Raw genomic sequence first — 24,060 nt, 5'->3', positions numbered from 1 at the left:
TGTGTTGCCTGTGTGTTTAGTGTTACACAACGAGCGGAGCCACTGCAGTTAAACGCAGGACTTCAGGTCCGTGCACGCCCATACTCACACTGGCAAAATGAGTTTATCCACAACTTGATCATCCAGTTTGACATCTCCAAAATGTGTATCCAAGTTAATAAACAACAATGATTAATGCCGTCTGGGGAACATACATTGACCCTCCCCCTTCTTCCTGAGCTCCTTTCCTCCCCTGTTCCTTATCGTATATCCTTCCTTTTTTTAGATTGGAGAATTGTGGTCGTTCGTGTTTCAGAGGTCCTCTGGGTTCTGAAGCCACATACCAATAATCTCACATGATCAAACCCACCACAAAATGGTGATGGCTGGTTCCTTTGCACGGGTGCTAAGTTACTTCTGAACAGGATGAGCATCACTGCCCCCTTGCTTGCCCATGTGGAAAGTTACAAATCACTCACTGGCAGTTAAACATGGGCTGTTGGATCTTTGTTGCAGCTCCTGAGAGATTAAATTTACTTTGGTTAATGAGCAACATAAGTAGGTCACGGTATCAAAACTAGTGTTTACACATGACTTATCTTTCTTAAACTTTGCCCAAGTTAATCACCCAAGTTGACACCCACAACCACCCACCCTCACACACACATACACACACAGATCTTTGTACTGCTAACTCTTTGGGGACCACTATGGATATAATACTGTACATTCTCCAGCTCCTGACAGTGACCTAGACCCAATTCTAATCTCAACCTTAAAACCACATATTAATCCTCATATAGTCCTTTCAAGTTGTGAGGACCAGCCAAAATGTCCTCACTTTCAAAAGTGTCCTAATTTTGCAAGTAAAAAAAACGTAATTTGTTACTCAATATGTAGCTAATACAAACACACACGCACACACACTCATATCGTTAAGTGATCTTTGTTTTCTTTTTATATAAATACTTTTATCAGACCTCATAGAAACTTAGACTTAGAATTTTGAACATCGGGATGGAAATTTGGAAATAGATTATTAAGGGCTCCTTAATATTAAAGTTGTGTGTGTGTATGTGTGTGTGTGTGTTAGCCAGCATGGAGGTATGTACTCTGTGCACTACTTTATAATAATAGTAAATCAGAAGGGAAATGTGTGGGGAGGGCTGTCCTCACCAATCCCACATCCTTCCTCAGAGGCGAAACATACAAAATACAGTATGTTCCGTAACTAAACTAAAGCCCTAGCATAACAATCTGTTTGGCTGCTTTGATTCACTGCAGGAAAGGAGTGAAAGCATTAAGAAGTGAATAGCAAGTTTATTGTAAGACAATAGAATTGAATTAGAACAATGTAAAATATGCACATCTCATTTTACAAAACGACGACAACAAAAAAAAATTCTCGGCGTGCTCTTAAGTCTGTGCGTTTGTCATTGACAAGAGACAACCTGATGGTGAGAGAGGATTCATCAGCAAACAGACAATGGTGTTTATTTGTGCTCTGACAAACGTGTATCTGTAATTGTGACATACGAGTGAACGTGATCTTTGACTTAAAAAAAATAAGCATTTGCTGAGATCTGAGCGAAACAGCTGGGGAGTGACACGTGACCTAAATATGGTCCAGTGCTGCGCGCCACCGTTTTAACCAAAAGGCAGGTATATGTAGAAAACAAGTCACTTTTACATCAACAGTCCCAGAGAAATGTTTTTAAAAAAAAAACCCTGGTTGTGAGGAGATGACTTGGAAGACGTTATCGGTAGAGCTGCAAGCCTGAGCCAGGGGGCAACACGCGCTTCCTTTGTTAGACAGTAACCCAATCCCAGTCTTTGTCCCGCCTCTTTACTCTCACTGGACTGTACTCTGAAGAGGATGTTTATGATTCCAGCACTGTCACATGAGAGATTCATCCAATTCAAAGCTTTTGCAGATGTCCACAGACCATCTTCTGTTGCTCTCTCAGATGTTATGTTCCCCTGGAGCCGACCGTAAAATGCATTTGCTCATTTTCCAAGTCTGATTCAGTTTTTGAATGTTTTCCTCCAAGACAGTCGATGATTAGATTTAGCTTGGCATAATAGAATCCAGTTTCCTTCGCTGCTTCATAAATCTACATAAAATAGTGCAGATGAAATGTAAAAAGGAATTAAAGGTTCTCTTTACTGTTGGGGACACTCACTCACAACAGGTAATGAAAAAAGCCTTAAAATCATTTAATGCTTATATACTGAACAAGAAATAAAGAGCTATATACAGTGGCCAGCAAATGTCTCGGTTAAAATGTTGGTTAATGTGAACAGTAAGGCAAGTGGAAGATGAAAGCATTTCAGAACAGGAAGACTTTTGTAAAAAAGAATGGAGAAAAACCCTTAAACAAAAACTGAATGAATCTTGGCTGCTACAAAAATCTTTAAAAAGCTGCGATACTGGCTAAAGGGGGCACTAACTCCGAAAGGTGCCAAAACTTTTGCTGTGGGCATATTTTCTTTTCTGTTTTTCTGTCAAAAAAAAGCCATCGTAAATCATTCATTTTCTTAACTGTCCACATTAACAGAAACCATGTTTGCTACTGTATATACAGATATTCTTTTATAGTCTAAGGTAATTAATTACACAGAATCAATGGTGAAGCCGAACTGTGTTGCCACAGGTTCAGTATTTCAGGGAAAGTGCTGGCATCAATACTAAAACAACCTAAATAAGAACATGAATCCGGAACTTCCAGAGACTCAAAAAACAAACTGGACTCTACACTGCACAACTGCGAACAGCAGCATGTTTCCGGACTCATTTGGCCTTTGTATGAACAAACCAACTAAATGCTTTTAGGTCAGGGAAAGAAACTGTCACCACGCAGCACGCTGCAGCCTTTGCCTATTTCCTGGCTAATATGAAAGATTCAGTATCTGCTGACAGATGACAGGAAATAAAGTGACGTTGCCAAGCACCGTCTCGATCATTCCAGTGTGGAGTTGTTTGGGGTCAAACCTCATAAAGCTACAGTTATAAACAGACTTTTTCTGTACCATCGCAAAATGTCCTGTTAAAAGTCCCCCAGTAAGAATGGATGTGAGAATCTTCCCAGAACAGTTTTACATTACAGATACCACAGCTGGTTTTCCTCTTGACTTGGAGGTAAGTCAAAGGTCAGCCACATAAAAATGGGTAGAACTGTTTAAAGGGTTCATGTTGTGGCCATTGTTGTGATGTGGACCGATTGGTTAACCCAAACTCTGAGCATTGTTCATGTCCTTTGCTATACTGGACAGGGCAGAACAAATATATAACGTATATAGAATTGACACAGCGATGACAGTAAATCACTCTTGTTTCAGTCTGTGTCAGGAGCCCTGCCCAAGTGCTCCAACAGGTCTGACCAGTGTAAACCAGGCCCAGCTGGCCCGTGGGAGCAGCGCACACAGGCAGGAATGTTATTACCATCAACACTTATCAGAATTCGAACGAGGACACACCTGAGATCTGTGTCCCTTGGCTCTTCACATTTACCTGAGCTCACTGTTCAGCCACATTTGTAAAAAGGTTCCGAAACTTGGTGTTACTAACCACCTTTTGAGTGGCGATGGCCAAGAGCCCCTTCACTAATAGACTCAAAGAGACCCACAGTGGCTGTGATATGTAAACACAAAAATAGATTTCAGCTTTTCATACATTTATATAAACAATATTCCAGGTTGACCACCCGTTCAGGGTAAAACAGCTTTCCCAACTTGATTTCAGCAACTCTGCCTACAAAACCACCCTTCTTCTTCAAACACAATTTGTGTAAATGAGTTATTACAACCTCAATTAAATCCTATGTAGTGGTTACGTGTGCAAAAAACAAGCTGCTTTGATTTTATGCTGATGCTGCCCAACTTCATTTTGGACAAACACAGGTGGAAAATGCCCCCTGAGGTTTTCTATGGAGGTGAAATCAAGCTTTTGTACAGATATGGGTTTTCAGCTTTTTACATCATCCATACCTTTTGTTTGGTACAGCTCAGCGGATCACATATAATAATTGCACTAAACAGACTCAGTACCTGAATAAATTGGACAATACTCTTATAATACCTTATGTACGGCTCAAACGTGTTGTCTGGTGCGTCTAGGTGAAGCTCTTGCTCAGTCAGCGCCACCTACAGAACGGTTTAGTGGACGCTGCGCGCCCTTTTTCCACCTGCAGCCCTTTGGTGGAAATCAGAGCTCTGCAGCTCAAGGTAACGAACAGGACAGCTCTTAGCCGGGCAGAATTTGAAGAAGGGACTAATGCCGCCGCTAGGTTAAGTCCAAAGAAAAGTCCAATAGCAGCAGATCGCACTGAACTCAAAGACAAAACAAAAACCACTCCAGGCCACCCAGAAACCTCCGTGGAAGCTTAATTTTTAAATGTAAACTGCCAGTGGTGACTTTGAGGATCACATAAATAGTCCAGTGAATGTTTCGTTGTTCCCTGTCTTAAGCAGCTTCTGTTACAATCAGAATTGTCTCTTGTACAAAGGGCAAAAGAAGCAACAGACACACAAATTGTGGCTGGATGACCGACTTAAGATGAATCCGGACGGTGTTTACAGTAAATAAGATAAGTGAAGAGTGTATCCAGGGAACTGAGAGAGACAGCCTGACTACCTTTGACACACCCTGCAGCATTATGGGCACACCTCCCGAGGTGTTCTGGGACAACTGCAACACGCCCGCGTCAAAGTCCAGTCACAAGCAAACAAAGCAGGCTGATAAGCTTCTGATAGAAGGATTAAATATTATCAATTATGACGACCCACAATTGAAGCTGTTGAACAGGTGACTTAGAGCTGCAGTGCATAGCTGTAAATGGGCCTCTTTTCCTTTCCCAGGGTAGATAACTCAACTGAAACTGTAACGTCTGAACAAAGTGAGGTCACTCGGTGTGTATGTGTGTGAGCGAGTGTGTATTCATTGTTTATGTACATCTTCATGCCGCAGTATCTTGTACAGGACCCAATAAAAGATGTTGAAGAAGAGGAAGGCCAGGGGGAAGCCGGCCCTTGAAACAGTGTCAATCTTCTTGGCTCTGTCGATAAAGAGTTTCCTCATCTCCTCTGTGCTTTTGCCCCCCCCACCCGCCGCCCCTCCTCCTCCAGGTGCGTTTTGGGCAGCGTTTGCCGAGCCTCCTGGGGTGTTCAGCGTGGCGATGGCGTTGTTGCCGCTGACTTTGAAGTCTTTGCTGTTGCTGGGCGTCGAGGTCACGGTGGCTGCGGGGGTCAGCCTGCTCTCATTCACTTCCCCTTCCTGTTGGGGGGGAGGACGGGAGGGGTGGGGGGGGTAGTGATTATTTTCTTCATAGACTGTATGCACTGTGCAAAACATTCAAGAAATGTCACAAAAGCTTCAAAGGACTTTTATGAAGAAGTAACTATGGAAACTCTTAAATATGTATTCAACCTGGCAAATACAGTTTGACACTGTCACTGTGTAAATGAGGAACTTTCCCTCCCTTTAGCCTGTTAAAGAGAATTTCTGTTCACTTCTGGGAATTTTGCTGATGTATTTTTGTTGGGTGAGGCAGCCACAATATAACTTAATACACACATTGCATGCAGAAAACAATTCTTCATTTTCTAACAGATAATTACTGATGATGACGAACATTTGTATAACTGTTAAATGTTAACTTTTTAATGAAATGTGCACAGTAACACACACTCACACATACACACACAGAGAAGTGACCAGACAGCCTTTCACAGGAAGCCTGGCATGACTAAAGGAATTTTATTGCCAGTCAGGTGAAAGAAAATTGGTAACTGATGCAGCGGAGGATGAAGGACAAGCATGCAACATTTAAGAAGGACGTCGGTGCTTCGCTGTGTCTGGCTGCCTTCTGTCTTTTGTCAAAAACAAAAAAACTGTTCCAGTGACAGTATGCATAGAAATAATTTAAAAAAGGAGAAACTGGATATTGAGATAATGAATTGTAATTAAGTTCTTGGGAACCCAGCCGATGGCTAAAGGATCAAAGTGTACAAATCTGTGACAAAACTCTTGGAATCTTCTCTGCAGGAGGGACAAGGGAGTCCACAGAGGAAGAGCCTTTTTGCGACCAATTAGAATTGACCCCCAACTTGACCTGAGCCTGAAGAAGAAGCTGTCACCTTAGCATGACACCAACATTGTCACTCCCAATTATGGCCGATTCACGAAGAATCGACTTCAGGTCTAAAACGTGGATCCGCTATTTTGACAATCTTGTATCATCTCTGTCACACCCAACCAAACACACGCACGCATTACCCTGTGGTTGTTGTCGATTTTGCTCATTGATCCGTACAGAGGCTGTGCTGCTTTGAAGCTGTTGTCACTGTTAACAAGGTTCAGCAGGGAGTCAGCTAGCTCTTCTGGTCTGACTGCATCGCTGCTGTTCTGGGAGCCGACGGCATGCACAACCACCAGGAAACAGAACAAAGAACAGCAAATAACAGGCCTGAACACCCATCCATTCAAACAAGCATTCAGTCAAGCTGCCTTAGGCTGACAACCTTCCCCCATTGTCAATTTAAGTCGACAAATGATTTGGGATTCACTTTTCAGCCTTTTCCATCAGCTAACTGAATGCTGAGTTGAATAGTATTCCAGCCATTACATGCAGTGATGGTACAATCATGCCTGGAGTCTGATTATCATGACATTAAAACCATGCATCACCATGCTAATGCAGGGGATGTGAGGTGCAGTCCAACATGCACAGGAAGGTATGCACTTCAGAAGGTTTCCATGTGACCCTGTCGGTTTTCCTATATGCAGTAGCAGGAAGTTACCACATAGTGGCAGCTTAAACCACAGAAAGTGTGTCAGAAAGGGGCCAGTATGAATCTTTGTGTGTTGATCGAGGATGTTTCTGTGTTAAGTAGTTTCTGCCTGATGGCGCAATGTTTCGGGTACCTTGCTCTTGCTCTTGTGATGACGTCTAAATCGCAGCAGCTCCTTGTGTTGCCTGGATACGAAGTTGACGGCGGCGTATTCCAACAAAGCGGAGAAGACGAAGAGGAGGCACACCGCCATCCAGATGTCTATAGCCTTCACATAGGAGACCTGAGCACACAAACACACACATCAGGGAAATGTACACATTATTCAGCTATTTCCAAAAGCCTTACAAAGAACAATCATATTTAATATATTTAGCTTTTTTTTTTTATAACACACAGATGTCCAAAATACTGCAATAGCTTGGTGTACTGTCATCTACAGGTTCATGCACACATGTATTTTGCAGTAGATTTGGTCTACAAATTCTTATAATGTGATTTTTGCTCATTTTTGAATGAATACAATAAAAGCATTTTTACAAAAAAATCTTGGACAAAAACAACATTTTTCCAGTGTTGAGATGAGCAAAACGATGAATCCATGAATTAGAACTAAACTAAAGAAGACATTCTACACTACCGATATCGTATCTCTCATCTTAATGTTGTGGCAATGTTTATAACATCAATAAGAGTAACTTCACTGGGAGTGGACATACGGGAAGTAATGTGCTAATTATCTGACAGTTTTCTGCTTTAATTCCCATGACATCACTCCAGACCCAACACCTTTGCAACAGCATTGTACAGTTAAACAGATGTTGTGGTCACCCTCACCGTCCAGTCGCCATATTGGGGACGGCACGTTTGGCTGTACAGGTTTGCCCGTATGGGTCTGTGCTCCAGCTGGTGTCAGGGTTACGGTTGCTTGCTAATAGACTACCAGATGTGGCATTCATCTCCTGTCACCTCTGGATTGGAAACCAGTGGCAGGAGCTGCACCCACCTCCCCCAGATACTCCTGATGTGTCCGAACGCTGGCAGCGTGTATAAATATAATTTCTGAAACTTTGATGCAATAAACGAATGATATGTGGTGCATTTATGCATCCATACATTTCATTTAACGCTGTAATGGGATTCCAGCTGCTTCCGTTCACACAACCGTGACTTTAATACCGCCGGTGTCGCCCTGATGAGCACATCCGACGTAGAATAATTCCTTCTGAAGGCCCTCTGACAGTGTGGAGTGCAGAATTCTGTTGAGGTGTGCCAACATAAGAAACCTTTAAACACTCACTCACACACGCGGAACGCGCGCCGTGTTCCCGAGGTGCGCCCTGCTCGTGTGTGACAGTGATGGCTGGGCTCATCATCATACTTATGTAACAAAGTACCCTATGTCTGATTTTTTTCCCCTCATGCATACAAGATGCCAGGCCAGGACTAAAGGGCTATTTCTCACTCACGCTCCAGCAGACACGTGACATGTATAATCAACACAAATGCTTGCGTGCCCGTGAACATCCACAATGAGAACGCATTAAAAAGAGGAGGCGTTTTAGCGTAGCTCAGATCGACGGAATTCATTCTGCTACATCCTGCAGCTGCATACCTATATAGCGGATGTACGCAGGCATTAGCTATTCTATGTAGTCCTACGTGGGACTCTAGGGGGGTGACAGCATCAACCGCCTGCAGGTATTCAAAGCAGGAGATCTGAAAGCCCTAAATGTAAACACCTGACTCAATCTGCATCTCCAAAGATAATGTGTATGATGTCACTGCCCGCCGAGTCCTGTCAGATGTAGCGGTTTGGAAAGAATACCGCAAAGCATCTGCCAGGAATATGTTCAAATCTGGGGGGACCATAGTACTTCATGGAACATATACCCTGATACCCAACGCCGGATTTCTGAGCTCATCGGCTTGGATCCTTGGGGATGAAGAACAGAGAGCGGCCGACCTTTGGCAGCGATGTCCTGGAGCCGGAACTCTGCGTCGTCATGGTGAGGACCGTGGTGATCCCCAGTGCCACTCTGGCAGGAGCGGCGTCCATGTTTATCCAGAAAGAGACCCAGGACAGGATAACAATGAGCAGAGAGGGGATGTACATCTGGATCAAGTAGTAGCCCATCTGACGCTCCAGGTGGAACCGCACCTCAATGCAAGTAAATTTACCTGTGAAGAAAACAGGATACCAGAGTAATCCATCGAGCTATCGTCATTCCATTGGTGGTAGAAGACCTTCTACGTTCTAACTGGACTGTACCAACGGTCAGATCTGGCCCTGAAAGGCAGACAGCTGTGTGTTTTTACCTGTATTGTAGTGCTTGGTGCAGTATCTGAGGTCCGATTCATCTTTTAGGATAAACTGCGGCAGCGTGAGTCCTTCGGCGACCTGGACCGGTCCGTTTTCCTGCCACTCGAAGATCAGGTCGTTCATGGTGTAACCGACTGAAAAATACAACCAGGACAAACAAGATCTTTATGGATTTGTAACACAGCTCCAGTTGGTTGTCAAACACAATGGGAAAGACTTTCGCGGTCTCTGGATTTTCATCTTTGAAGCATTTCATTTTTACTCATCTTTCAAGAACATTCTGTATCTTTTGTTCAGTGTAAGCTGAAATGATCTAATCCTACACAATAAATGTGAAAACTCGGCGATGGCGGGGCCAAAGGGGGACGTTTCGCCACAGTTGTTCATTATCGCCTCGGTGAGAGGTGATGGGAAGATCCACCACGAGGGAGGGGAGAGCTGGAGGAAATGGCAAGGGTGATCTTCCTCCACAAGTGAAGCGGCTGTGAGCAGAAACAGTGGCATTGTGGACCCAGCAGCTGGATCCTCAGGTGGGTGCTGGGCTGGTGTCTCATCCCAACGTGGTTTACTTAGCTGTGATGGGCTACTTATCCCCAAAAACCATGCAACACTCCCCCAACCGGTCCTAGTCCAGGTTTGTATTTGTTACTATCACGATGGAAAGAAAGAAATCCAACCAGATGTGTGGATGATGCATTAACATGTATGTAGTCGGTGCGCTGAAGCAGCCGGAACATGCTGCCAGCCATTCACAGAAGTCATCGCAGTAGGTCTGATTATGCGCAGAGACAAAAAGGAAGAAGAAGAGAACAACAAGCCCCCAGCTTTCCAAACAAACACAGCTTCTTCCTTCAGTCTGGCCTGTATTTAAATCTGCCCTGGTGGCAACAGTGTGTGCCTGTCAGCTCGCTGCGCCCTCCACGGGGCCATCCAGTCACTCCGATTCAGTCCTCGCGTTCAAATTATGCACGTTATCAGAATTCACTGCATCTGTGAAACCTGCACGCACTCCCTCTCCATCTGCGTGCTTCCCGTGTTGTCTGGTGAGTCACATGACCCTGCTAGCTACAGTACGAAAATAGCATTGGGTTAACTCTCTAACATGATTTGAAGCATAATTTAGGTACAATCACACACACACAGACACACACACACACACACGCACACACACACACACACACACACACACTTTAATATGGATTTTTTTTGTTTTATTTAAAGGAGCTGCGCTCCAGTGATCCATACTGTAATGCTTACAAGGTTTTAGAACAAGCCTCTGAAATTAGCGGTGTCGCCTGAGAACATATACCGAATGGATGGAAATGATCCCGAGTACAAAGTTGCCTGGTTAATTGCAGAAGCCCCAAATCATGAATGATGGAGGAGTAAAGAATCTCACGCTGCTTTGGAGACGTTTCACAGCTGAATATCAGGGGGTATAAACTCAGGCTGGGGTGGGTCAGGTCAGCCTTAACATGAACCTTAGACTAGAGAGGCAAGCGCGCGTGTGTGTGTGGTTATGTTTTACTTACAGCTCTCCAACTGCATAATACAAGTCTGAACATCCATGGGGAAGTTTTTTAGGTCCATTGGACAGGACAGCGTTAAGGTTAACCTGAAAGCGAAGACAGTGAGACTAATGACGGATGTTCAGGTTCCATGAGGGATGTAGGACTTCATTACTTTCACACTTACCTGATAGAGTACAGCACATTTCCATTCTTAAATATCCTGAGCAGCTTGTTGTCTGTGGTGACCTCGTGAAAATGAGCCCCTTTCTCATTAGCAAAGAACAAATCGGGTTTCCAAATGGAGTCCAGCATGGACGGGTCCAGGTCCAAAGAGTCATCTGGGTACTCAGAGTAGGCGAGCCTGGGATCGTTCCACTGCTGACGTAGGAAGATGTTCACGCGGTAATCCTGTAAATGGAAAGACCGTAAAGCTCTGTGAAAACAGGAACTAAACAACTGGGACTTAAAATTATGCTGTGCATTAGCAGAGCATCAATCTAGCAACATAGGAGCGGGTTTGGCTTCAGGCTCTGTCTCAATTTATTCATTCCCTGTAAATAGTCTGCCTCTACATGGTGAGCAAAGAGCAGAACCCCCCCTCCCCCCCACGAAGAAGAAGAAGCAGCCCATGGGAGGATACTTGGGAGGTGGTGGGATTGAGCTCCGGATGGAAGCACGGATCAGCAGAGTGGCAGAAGATCGGAAGGCAGAGCGACACGAGCTACATACACCAAGCACAGCAGCAGCATGCAGCAGTCAGGAGTGACCAGGTAAAGGGAGGGGATTAAATACCTGCCTTAATCAGGACAGTGGGGCCTACGACAGATAGGCTGATCCACTGGTCAACCTGAACTAGCTCTGCAGGCTTGGAATCACTAAAGGCCATTTCTGGATTTTTCTGTGAAACACCAGTTCAGTCACGCGCCATCGTCGTCTTCGCACAACTTCTACGCTCATAGGTTCAAACCAGGTTTGTAGAAACTACCTGCTTTATTTTGGAAAGTATTCTTACATGCAGCGCCCAAGTCCAGCTGGGATTTCTATCCTACCAGGCAGAAAGTGCTTCCTCCAAGGAAAGTGAGATCCCAGGTGAGAGTGTTGTCGACCCGCTAGGACAGAAATTCCGGTTGGCTGCGGTTCTCAAGGACTGGATTTGGGCAGCCCTGCCTACACTGAATTACTCACTTAAGAGTAATTCACCAACACAATAGCTGGAATCACCTTTAAACCGAAAGGAAACGTTCATGGTTTGTTGTTCATGAAGGTCGTTATTCAGAAAGGTCACGGTGATCCATTGCAGAGAGTCAATTTGACTGTTAAAAACAAGCCGGAAGACGTTTCGCCCCGGACGGCTCCTTTAACCTTTAAAATAGATCCTGTTATGTCATTTATCCAGATAAAATGCGCCTTCGCAAATGGCAACGCAAGATAGCATGTGCTCTAATGAGATGCATCCGCCTCACCAACGCAGTTCATCGGTGCGTAGGATGACGTCAATACCGTTTCCTCTGCCGCTTTCAAGGTATTGATCACCGGTGCTGGGTATTGATAAAGTGTCGAAATTAAAACTGCAGGTATGATCTGTGTTGGAATCAACATTGAGCCTAGCTCGAGGGGGGGAGGGGACACTCTCAGGTTCCTCTATGTGGAGCAGAAAATGATCTGGGAAAATGATCTGGGACAAAATGTGGATCATTATGACTATTTTTTCCTCCAACAAAAGCGGCACGATCCTCTGAGTGGGGGTGAGCTTAGGCAGTGTGTCCCAAACCTGTCCCATGACAACAGACCGAGCGTCCTGATGCCCGTATCACAGCACTGCGCTGCAGAATTCCCAGAATGGAGTGTAAAAGGCGCCGAGCGTGTCTGCTCACCGTGCTCACTGACTGGAAGTGACATCAGCTCTCTTCCACTCTGCTACACTTCCAACAGAGCAGGAGTTAGCACATGGCCACCACAGATGCGGCTAATGAAATTAAAGTGTTAAAGCTGATGGAGATGCGGCACCGTCCCTAACTGTTGCTGAGGCTTCTGGCATGCACGAGTCAGACGTGCACTCTCCTCGTACTTATCTCCTCTTTCTAAACTCATCTACATCCTCTACATCGCAGATCAGCGTCTGCCCGCCACTCTCCTCCTATGCTGTATTCTGTTTATTGTGCTTTCATTCTTGGCTTTGGGGACTTGGGATGTAAACACGCGCTGCGTTAAAATGACCAAAAGAGTGACCCATGACCACCTCTGTTGTCATACATGTAATCCTCCATAACCGCACGCATCATTCTAAGCATGATCGGACACACTTACATAGAATGGGTCCCAACTCCTAGATGACGTGCAACACACAAACCACATATACTGCAACAAGGGAAATGATGGCATCTGTAAGAACAAGTCTAAATCATGCACAAACACAGACAGAGGATGGAGGATTAACTGGATGGAGAGATTTGGTGAACAAATGCAATAAAAGAGAGTATAACAGTGGTAAATCTCTTTAACACAGATAGCGTGTGCAGCCTGAAGGGAAGCAACCTGCCTCTAAGCCTCCGTGTGTGTGAGTGTGTGTGATTCTCCTTTCATTTTTTCCTTCATCTTTATTGAAGCCATAACATTACCCTGATTTGGACTTCCCACCGGCACATGTACGTCGTGGTAACATATTTTTCCATCCGTCTCATTAGTTTTGACTGTTACTGACTCTTCTCCTCCACATACATGTTTTCCTAACATGGTTACATGTGGATGAAATTATTTCAGACGCAAAAATTGTCAGTTTGCACAAGTTCGACACAACCTGCAGCAGCTGTGTTTCACCAGTTGGTGCTGCAGCCACATTTCTGAGCTTTTGGAAGGTTTAAACCAACTCTCAGGTCATTTAGATTCCATCAATGAGGTCAAGGCCTCTAGTGAACTACTTGAAACATGGCAGAAGAAGTTGCTGTTTCCATCTAAACATGCTTTACAACTGATTCAAAAGGTTCAAACGTAAACTCAGAAAACCTGAAAAGAGACTTTAAATAATTGACTTGATCTCTGTTTCCCAGAGTGCATCGTTCCCGGGGCTGTCTGAGATTAAAACCTTTCCATTTCTGCTTTTCTTACTCACTATAGTTGGTTTTATCCTGCCATGTCAGCGGCGCACATTTAAAATATACAGGGGTTATGTCACCTTGTCTGGCACGGGGAAAAGGAAAGTGACTAGATGAAAAGGCAGATGGTAAGAAGAGCGGAAGATCTTAATCCTAATGTGACATATGGCCAATGCATGCACGTATGTGTAGCACTGTTAATACACGAGCTGCGCTGCACGCTGTCCTCGAACTATCCACAATAACATACAACTGATGACGCTCGGCGCAGCTCCCAGCAGCGCATAAAGCACTTAGGCCCTGTCCCTTAGACCATCCATCCACTCATCCATCCTGCCATCCGTCTATCTTCACGGAAGGCTTGAGCGATCACGAAGACTGACGCTCGGCTAATTATGCAGGAAGCGGAGCGGCACAGCCGCCGAAGTGGTGCTTAGTGCAGACGAGCATCACAAATGTCTTCAGTTGTTACTGACTCGTGGCGACTTTGTGGTTCAACAACTTATTATCAGGCTGGTTTGTGGAGAATGCCATGATTCTGGTCTGATCCTGCCCAGAGCAGCAGTGTTGACTTTAGCGGGCGCTAATGTGTTAAACAGCTCATCGTCATTGGCTGGCTGTTGTTGCTAATTGTCTAGATGATAATGATGGTGACGGTGGTGATGACGTACGACAAAGCCTGGGTTTTATTAACCTTCTGCCTTCTTGTTCTGTTGACCGGGGAGTCAAAAAGGAACACCAGCACGTCATAAAAGCTAAATGACAAAATCAGAGTTTCAAAAAAAGGGCAGTTTTAACAATAATGTGTTGAGGATCCTTAACTGCTGATCAATATAAGCTGAGGCGTGGGGGCGTGGGGGCGTGTGGTGTATTGATGAAAGCAGCTAGGACAGCCAGGACTGCCTTTAAAGGACCTTCTGTCACTGTCAGTAAACATCTTCGCTTCCCTCTGCTATTCCTGTCCGGCTCTGTCTCTTCTCATCTCTGTCTCTCTGCTTCCTTTTGTATTCATGCTAAGTTGTCATTGAACCGCTTTAGATCGTTTTATGAATGTCCCTACCATCTTCCGGTCTGTGTCTCCACGAACTGACGCCGTCTCATTCACTAATATCTTTAAATGCCAGAAGACAGACCATCATCTATGAAGGCCTGGAGTTGATCCCAAGCACTGAAATCCAGACTGCTCACTGGGTGCTGCTGGATTGAACATATTGGATCTGGACGCGGGTTTAACATCTCACCAGTCACCAATCGGTCAGGATATAATTTATCTTGCTGTTGTTGCTGCATCAGGAATGTTTGCTTTGTCTCATCCTTGTCTCATGCAGGATGACCCGTATTTATGGGGACACTGACCCTCGTTAATCACAACACTAGATAGATAGATAGATAGATAGATAGATAGATAGATAGATAGATAGATAGATAGATAGATAGATAGATAGATAGATAGATAGATAGATAGATAGATAGATAGATAGATAGATAGATAGATAGATAGATGGCTCTATGTCTATGTGGAGCCAGCTACATCTACTGATTCCATCTACTGTTCTACCGTTTCCAAAAGGTAAGAAATTCGGCAAAAACTCGGGTGTGGTCGGAGTTCGGAGGGAAAGGAAGCAACATGTGGAAGGGGAAGCTGTTGACCTCCACGAGCAGAGGCCTGGGAAGTGGGAGGGATGCAGTCCTCAATCCTATCAACATGCACGCGTTCTGCCCTGCTTGTGGCACCCTTACTATTGGCCATCTGATCCCTGGACACCTTGAAGCGGCACCTCTGTCAGGATGGGCAGGGAGGAGGTTGGTGGACAGAAGGGAGCAGTGGTTAGCTGCTGGCCCTCTGATGAAAAGTCGCAGAGGACTTTTAGTTGTGCAGAATGTTGGACGATTGTCCAGAGTGGAGTCAGTGATGTGCAAACGATCCTCTCTGCCATGCGATTACGTTTATATGTCCAACTGGACAGGACATAAAGGAACACAACAAACCCCTAGAGCGTGCAGGGCCAAGGCCGCCATCTGTGGCGCCACCTCGAATTCCCAGTCTCACATGAACCTGTGGAGGAATCTTCAGTCTGTGTACTAATCAGGGGAGCAGATCAAAAATTCATGCCCCCATTGTTGGCCTCAGAGCCCCAGAGGGCCACGTTCTGATTTGAGGATGTGTCATCAAACATGACAGCATCCTGACTGCGGACCCAGCTAAACCCAGAATAGTTCTCTTTCCCTGCTAAATTCCACATTTATTTAATTGATGATAGAACAGAGCATCCTCCCGAGGAAGTGCAAGTGCATGTAGTCTGAAATATACAGAACCGTATTCATTCTTAATCTACCAAATTCATTTCCGATGCACATTACGCGGTGGTAGTTAAAATCTCAGCCATGTCAAATTCATTAGGAGAATACATTCCGCATTTTGGTTAATTTAGTGCAGTTTGAAGCAGCATCTCTGTCGCTCACCATGGTAGTTTCAGCAATGGAGCCAAAGCTGTTGATGAATATGTTGCAAGAAACATTGACAGCTGGACCTGCAATGAGACGCAAAGTGTGAGAACAAACACACAAAAGTCCAAACTACCAATATACATTTTTAATCAGTGACAGGAAAGAAACCAGTTTCAGACTATGGTGTTGCTTTTTTTCTCTCTCTCTTTGGATCCCCGAGGGTCAGGCGTTAAAAAAAATAAGTAAACCACGCGCACGTTGTTGCAATCCATAGAAAGGAATGTGCACAATAAGCACAAAACACAAATTGTGGTGCATCTCAGGGGTCTTCAACCCAGTCCTACAAGGCCCACATTCCAGCAGGGTTTTCTGTTGGAGACCACCGATGTATATGATCGAGTGTTTTCTTTGATACAACAATAGAGACCCACGTTAAACCTGAAGCTAAAGGAAGATCTATAATCGTAGAGCTATTTCAGTCCAGACAACTCTGGATTAGACTCAATATTTAACATTGTTGAGCACAATTACTGGCAGAGTTCAATCATTTAGAAACCAGCGTAGGGGAAAAATACCTTTGAAGTTAGGTCTTATCCTGGCATCATATCCAGATGTTCTGCCCATCAGTTTATCCAGGAAGTCAGATGGAGACATGGGTACCTGCCGCGACCTCGCAGCATTGTCCAGTTCCTTACACTGACCCGCACTGTTGAAAGAACTGAACAGAGAACACGGCAACACGGCATTAGTCAGTCAATTCCTTTTCCCACATGTTTACAAAGACTTTGACTAAAGCTGTGAAGCTTAACCAGGTTTATAAGGCTTCACTTGATGTGAAAAAAACATTAAAAAAAAAAAAGAAAAAGCACAAGACACACACATACACATGCACACACACACATAAAAGCGTTTACACTATTTGGCCCGTGCCTGTTTTTTCAGGATCACTAACCTTCGCACTGGCATTTGGAAGGATTCAACATTTAACCCAGCAGGAAGACACTCAGATTTCTGAGAATAGAAAAACGTTGTTTACCAGGGCTCTGATTAGTCACTTATCCTCCGGTAAACATGTGCTCACACTGGTAGAGGCAAGCTAATGCTGCTCATTCAATCCAAATGTGTTCAGGAGGACACAGAGGGAAGATTTGGGATGAGAAAGGCAACGAGAGACCGGCGACCGACCAAATGAATTCATCAAGCTGATCCTAAAGCTCCTGCTTCTTTAGACAGTGTACATTTCATGGAAAGAAATCTCGCTTTCTAATCCACCGAAGACTTTTTAGGAGGAAATGAATATGGTCCAAGCTGCTGTAGCTAAAGCAGATTAACAGCTTCTGCTGGAAAACTGCTGAATACAGAATTTGACCCATTATGTAGTGTATGTGCAACAGCTTCTCCTTCTCAGACTGGATTATTTAAAGTTTCTATTGAGGCCCTTAAGGTTCAATACTCACATTTTAATAAAGAAATGTAATTTATTTATCAGTTCATCCACGCTATTCCTCAAACCCAAGAATAAACATAACCTCTAATCTGTTCTACCTGTAATCCACAACCTAATCTCCACGCGCACACGCACACACTCGGAGTTTGTTATGCAAAAAGACCAGGAATTATGATCATGATTATTTAAAGTTTGTATTTTCGTGCACAGGCTCTGAATATGCTCCACTGGATGGGCAAACATGGACTCTGTAGGATTGTTGCGTGTGGAGCTGCAGACCCAAGGGAGTTTTTTTTTTGGAGTAGGAACAACCGTCTACAGTCAGGAGTGAGGATGAGAAAACTTGGGGAGCGTGCTCCCAGCGGGGTGCCCGGGCCAGCCAGTTCTTGCATCCGGAAGCCTCCTAATCCGTTGCTCTCAGTCACCCGTGGACCTGGTCGCGCCCATCTCCGCCTCTCCAGTCAGATCTCCCAGGAGAGAGGCACGAAGGCAGCAGCTTACATTGATCGGGGTGACTGGAGCATCCTGGATCTCACAATCAATATCGTTGACATCTTAAACAGTGGGTTGGAAGATTAGGAATCACCTCATTGCCACGAGTCCCCCCAATTGATCTGGGATCTCTCCTTGCCGTGTCCTCTGGGATCCACAAATTGGAATGACACCTCGTAGGGAGGAGCACTCGCCTCGAAAACCTTCTGCAGGGTTTCAGTGCACGCTGCAGTCACAGTGGGGTCTACGCTCCTGGGTTGAACCCGACTCTCGCCGCCGCAGAGGCGTCGCGGGTGCACCCACAGCTGCTGCTAACTACGCTTTGAGAATCCGTCTGTCTCCGTGATTGGATCCGTCCTGACTGTTGCTAACCGTTGATGGGCAGATGTCAGCCTGTATCTCCGCTCTGGCACCTTCAAGTGTCCACTGCCTTTGGACTCAGAGGGCGATGAGAATCTCCCTAATCATCCCTACGGGGGCCTCAGCACACTGCCCGCTCCGGAAGTCAGTTGATCATTCAGGGTCCAAGAAACCTAAGCCTGACGCCCCCTCGTGCATCTTCCAGGAGCAGGAAGAGGAAAATTATCTGGTAACTGTGCTCCCTGTATGTGACACTCTTTAAAATGGCCAGAGACACCACAGAGTTTTGTGTCATTGACACTCGGGCAGACTTTTAGCTCTCGCAGCATCTTAAATCAGCTACTAAGCTGCTGACATCGCTCCAGGACTCCCCGCTCTTCACCTACCTTCCTCCCTCTTCTGCTCCCCGCCCCGTTCTTTTCACATTTCTCTTCTCTCTCTCTTCAGTTAGAACACGAGAGAACAATTGGAGGTAATGTAGAGTCACACAGCATAACATCCAGATCCTCTAAATAATGGATAATGGATCTAGAAGAAACGTCTCTCACACACATTTAAAGGATGACACGGCCTGAAATCCTTATATTATACTCAACTTCCTTCATTTCCTATATTGCACACCTCAATGTGTAAATCACATTGTACAGCGTCTATATAAAAGTGTAATTCTAAATATGGTCAAACAAGCGTGACTATCAGATCCCAAGAATTGATAAAAAAGGACTTGACAAGACTCTTGCATTATGTATGGATGGTGTGAGAGAAGGCTTTCAGCATTAAATACATCGGTTCTACACAAGTGCTTGATTAATTTATTATATTTAAGGAATGTAGAGGTGATTCCTTATGCTGGGCTTTGTATTGCGGGCTGATTTTGTGTCTCGCTCTTCGGAACTCTCAATAACTGTGTGATTGAATCCCCTCGGGGTCAGAGAAAAGTCGGTCCGACTGGCTGAGTATGAGGAGCTGCCAGTTGGACTCGGCCAAGGATATCTGATAAGGGTGTGTGGTGTCGATAAAAATATCCACACTCGCATTCACACCTGTAACCACTGCGCCTCCTGACGAGGGAAGAATATGCAAACTCCATAGAGAAAAACTAACGGCTACACCACTGCGCCGCTCCCATTGTTGCTAAAAAATAACTTAAACTTACTTAGATAAACTGTTGTGGTTAATTACACATATATATTTGAGCCAGGGCGCATTAGCACCAAAACAAGCTAAAAACCTCTGGCCTCCTTTGATCTGAAGTGCTGACAGAATCACTTTATCCTACGCTGTGATTATGCAATAAAACCTGGGTATAATGGCAACAGGAGGAGACAGAGAGAAGAGGCCTTTTTCATCTGGTCGTACGGAGCGTGCCTGGGAGACCTTGGTTTATCCCTGCTCTTACGTAACACTGCCTCTACCGGCACGACAACAAGTGTGTAGGAAAGTGAAACGCTCAAGAATCTGTCATTCTGCTGTTGCCTTTCAGGGTCGTACTGCTGCTCCCCACGTGCTCGAATATTCTTTTCATGCACTCAAGTTGGGGATGTAAATAACTACGGCATCATTCCCTATCCATAGCATAGTCCCATAATCCATATAAGAGCATATTCTGCACCAAGTGTGTGTATTAATTTATTTTTAAGTCCTCGAGGCAGTGATTAATTTCCATGAGAAAAGATTACATTTAAATGTTCTTCTAATAGTCATTCTTCCTTCCTTCACATCTAACTGGTGTTAAAATGCAGCCTGTCTTGTTTAATTGCATCTTCAGCAGTTGTTGTAAGTAATTTGCTACTAGATAACCACACACATCAGAAATGCTGCTGTTTCCATCTACCCAGGGGGTGTTTTTAGTGTTGGAGTCTAAAACAGCCCATTGCAATGACAGGGACAGGGTCGACAACTGCCATCAGCCAAATGTTCACTTAGCACAGGGGCTACAGGCCCCGTGAGCCCCGTCCCTACATAAGAACAAGCAGACACACAGTTTCATGCTTTCCAGCCATGTTTCCATTAGCAGTAACAAGTGTGCATTTAGTCGTACGTGTCACGTTATCCGTGGTCTGTGATATTTTATAGAGATTCCACTCTTATTAACCTAAAATTAGGCCCACTGCAGAGGTCACTCTGATGGAGAACATCTGGCTGGCTCATTACACCGATGCCCCAAAATATTGATGTGGTTCTGTTCTCCTGTCATCACAACCTCATATCTGGACCCCTAAAGCAGTTGTCCCCTCTCTGATGACTCCAACATCTACACCAGAGCCAGAACCACCAGTATATACAGTAGAAGATCCCACAGAGGTGTTCAGCAAGCACCGAACCCGAAGCCACGTGAACGGACTCTTAATCATCTCAAACATGGTGACAGAAAAACCCAGTAAATTAAGGCCAGACACTTTCAAGCTCCTAATGGAGAGAGGAGACGGGGCAAATAAAACATTCAGAAGAGAACTTCTGTTTGTGTTTGCGTGCGTCCATACATTATGCAGGAAACATGTGCAAATTAAATCCAATTCTTTCCATTAAAATCCAAAAGCTAATGTTCTACAGCACTTTCGAATTAGTGTAAAGTGCTGGACTTGTAACGGCCCAGAATGTTGTAGGTGGGTACATTTTTAAATGAAAATGCCCAGTACGTGAAAAAAAGGAGCAATTTAAACAGTAGAAACAGCAACGTTGCCCGGTGACAGATGGATTTTCTAGTCCAATTAATACAAAGGAAGAACACCAGCAGCTACATAACTAAACAGGAAGTGCCAATTTTGTCTGGCACACATGCTTCATCATCTACGGTTCAGAACTACCAGTAAACCTAGCCAACCGTACAGAACCAGCCTTCTCAAATCATGTAAATCCCCACGTGCGTGTGCCATTTCTCTTGTCTAAGGAAGCATGTCCTCTTTCCCAGTACTCATAAATAAAAACAGCCTTGAAAACGGAGGTGCTGATATCAGCAATTAAGAGCATTTCGACTTAGCTCTGGTGTCTTCTGCAGCCTCAGTTCTACAGCCTTGCTGCTACAAGACAAATGATAGAGGAGGGGGGGGGGGGGGATTCATGAGCTAACAGCTGATAGGTGGTAACCTGATAGGATAACCTGTTTAGTATTCAACATCGATCTGACTTAGTTTCACTAGCTGCCTGAGGTCATCCGGTCAAACACTGATGGACATGAGCACTAAAAAGACCACCCACCAGAACTGAAGGATTCATACACATTTCTTAAAGTTTGTACATTAGCTGGTTTATAAGGATCAAGAGATAAAAAAGGAAAGCGGTACCAACTGGGGTTTCAAAAAATACACAGAAACAAATAAAATGGACTGGCCCTGATGAAGGGTGGAACCGTTCCATGGCTATTCATAGGGATTTGTAGGAATGAAGGGAATTCATGACACTTAGTGTTAATTAACTGGAAATGTGGGGTAATTTGCTCACTCCTCAAGACTACAAACACACAGAACGCTCCAGACGATGCTTGGGGGAACACAATTTTAAAATGACACACTGCAGTGACACCAAAACGAGAAATGCGTCCTTATAACTAGCTTCACGCCAACTGCAGATGACAGCACGTGCAGATGCACAAAGCACACAGATATCTCTGTCTCCTCTCATGTTCGTACACAGGCTCGTACACTTACAGAACACATATGCCTATTCAAGAGAACAAGCGGCTGTGTGGCCGCTGTTGTATTATAATATGACCAGTGACCATGAATAATTCCCCTCCGCACACATACAGATAAAACAGCAGAGGAAAAAAAGATAAAGTGAAAAGAAGCAGAAACAAGGACTTAGAGTATTCTCCTGGAAAGCCCAGCTGGAGGCTGATCCAGACACAAACCAATGGGTGACAGACTGTAAGCCTGTTAAAATTTGCCTCTGATTCCATCCATGACCCTCTAAGAAGATTTATAGATTCATTTTGATCTCTTCACTCCTGTGTTTGCTCACAGCTCAGACAACGTGTTGTCATGAGACTGACATTTTGCCCAAGAGTCTTCATCCTTTCCAACGCCGCTTACCTGTGCTGTGAGGAATTGTTGGGTTAAGTTAACCAACCAACCAATCTATCAACCTACCTACCTACCTACCTACCTACCTACCTACCTACCTACCTACCTACCTACCTACCTACCTACCTACCTACCAACTGTAGGCTCTACCTCAAATACTATTAAAACATACCTGTGTACCCGACCTATCTATCTATCTATCTATCTATCTATCTATCTATCTATCTATCTATCTATCTATCTATCTATCTATCTATCTATCTATCTATCTATCTATCTATCTATCTATCTATCTATCTATCTACCTACCAACTGTAGGCTCTACCTCAAATACAATTAAAACATACCTGTGTACCCTATCTATCTATCTATCTATCTATCTATCTATCTATCTATCTATCTATCTATCTATCTATCTATCTATCGATCGAGTTTTACCTGAGTAAACAGGCGAGTACGCAGCCCGCCACGCGCAGCTGTTTCACGCTCATCCTCGCGGCTCCTCCAGCGTTCAGCACCGGGGACAGCTCGAGCTCCAGCTGTGGTCAAAGCGCGCGTGGAAACTCACGCACATAGCGGGGCAACAGGGAACGCACCTCCCGCCGCGTGCCTTTGAAGAGCATCAAAGAGGAGGAGGAGGCAGGAGCATGATGGAGACGCACCAGCGGACTTCCACAGAAACGCGGGTCAACACCTCAACTGCCAACTCGGTCTGCGCCCTCGTGAAGCTCGCGAGCCCGCCCATCACTCCGGATTGGCACAGCGCGCGCACCCCCCCCCCCCCCCCCCCCTTCCCCTTCTTTCTTCCCTGAAATTAGAGTCGCAATAAGCTGCATTTAATTCGGTCACTAATCGTCGTTATAAAGCTGCTCTGTTGTGCGGAATAAAAGAGGAGTACCGACGTGTGTCCAGCTGTTTTGGTTCCGCTCAGACGACCCGAGTAAAGTGGTGATCACACACTCTTACAGAACGGAGCGTCACTATCGTACAAAAACACACCATAATGTTTCAAATCTATCAGTGCCACCAATATAAATGGCTTTGTGGCACAAGACAAATCATCAGAGACTACAAGTCATATATTTTCTATTATTGTCATATTGGAAGGGGCATTTTGGGGGGGGGGGGGGTGTGCCTGTCAGAGGCAAGAAATAATCAGGAGAACAATGTCTGGATGTAATTATCTCTGTAATTATCTCTGTAGCACAGAGCCACAAATGTCTAGTATAATATCACATTGAAATGGAATAAAGAATAATATTGATTAAATGCTGGAAAGGCACTGTAGTGTTAGCGGTTCCGAGGGTGTATTTGTTTCTTTTAAATCCATAATATTGGCAGAGGAGCCATGGAAAAAACCTAAAATAAAAATCAAATACTACAAGGTTGAACCTGATTGTGATACTGATGCTTTTTGAGCCGGGGTCAGCGCGAGCCTCATCATGGCGATGTGAGAATTTTTTAAATTGGGACCCTAAAGGAAATCAAGAGTGCCAACTTTAAAACAAGGGTACAGCAGCGACTGTAGGCTCTACCTCAAATACCATCAAAACGTACCTGTGTACCCGACCAGGTTTTCAGTAAGCTTTATCATGTA

General features: G+C 44.7%; 1 protein-coding gene across 1 annotated transcript; it reads right to left on the bottom strand.

Moving 5' to 3' along the window:
* Window positions 1-1,279: 1,279 nt before the first annotated feature.
* glra3 (glycine receptor, alpha 3) lies at window positions 1,280-23,162 on the bottom strand. The gene is made up of 9 exons (XM_029850951.1): window positions 22,902-23,162; window positions 16,718-16,860; window positions 16,158-16,225; window positions 10,787-11,010; window positions 10,624-10,706; window positions 9,088-9,225; window positions 8,735-8,949; window positions 6,902-7,051; window positions 1,280-5,251 (listed from the first exon to the last, which is right to left on the bottom strand). The coding sequence occupies exons 1-9, from the start codon at window positions 22,952-22,954 to the stop codon at window positions 4,916-4,918; spliced, it is 1,410 nt and encodes a 469-aa protein (XP_029706811.1). The 5' UTR covers window positions 22,955-23,162; the 3' UTR covers window positions 1,280-4,915.
* Between the last annotated feature and the right edge of the window lie 898 nt (window positions 23,163-24,060).

Source organism: Takifugu rubripes, chromosome 17 (assembly GCF_901000725.2).
Source record: "Takifugu rubripes chromosome 17, fTakRub1.2, whole genome shotgun sequence".
In the NCBI taxonomy this organism is placed as follows: domain Eukaryota; kingdom Metazoa; phylum Chordata; class Actinopteri; order Tetraodontiformes; family Tetraodontidae; genus Takifugu; species Takifugu rubripes.
Note: the sequence above shows the minus strand (reverse complement) of the source record. Positions and strands in the feature narration are given on the sequence as shown.

Excerpts from the sequence above, each read along its gene's own strand:
- glra3 (XM_029850951.1), bottom strand. The coding sequence starts at position 22,954 with ATGAGCGTGAAACAGCTGCGCGTGGCGGGCTGCGTACTCGCCTGTTTA. Across the intron at positions 10,707-10,786 it reads AATGTGCTGTACTCTATCAG|GTTAACCTTAACGCTGTCCT; the intron begins GTAAGTGTGAAA and ends CTTCGCTTTCAG. Across the intron at positions 8,950-9,087 it reads CACCAAGCACTACAATACAG|GTAAATTTACTTGCATTGAG; the intron begins GTAAAAACACAC and ends TTTTCTTCACAG.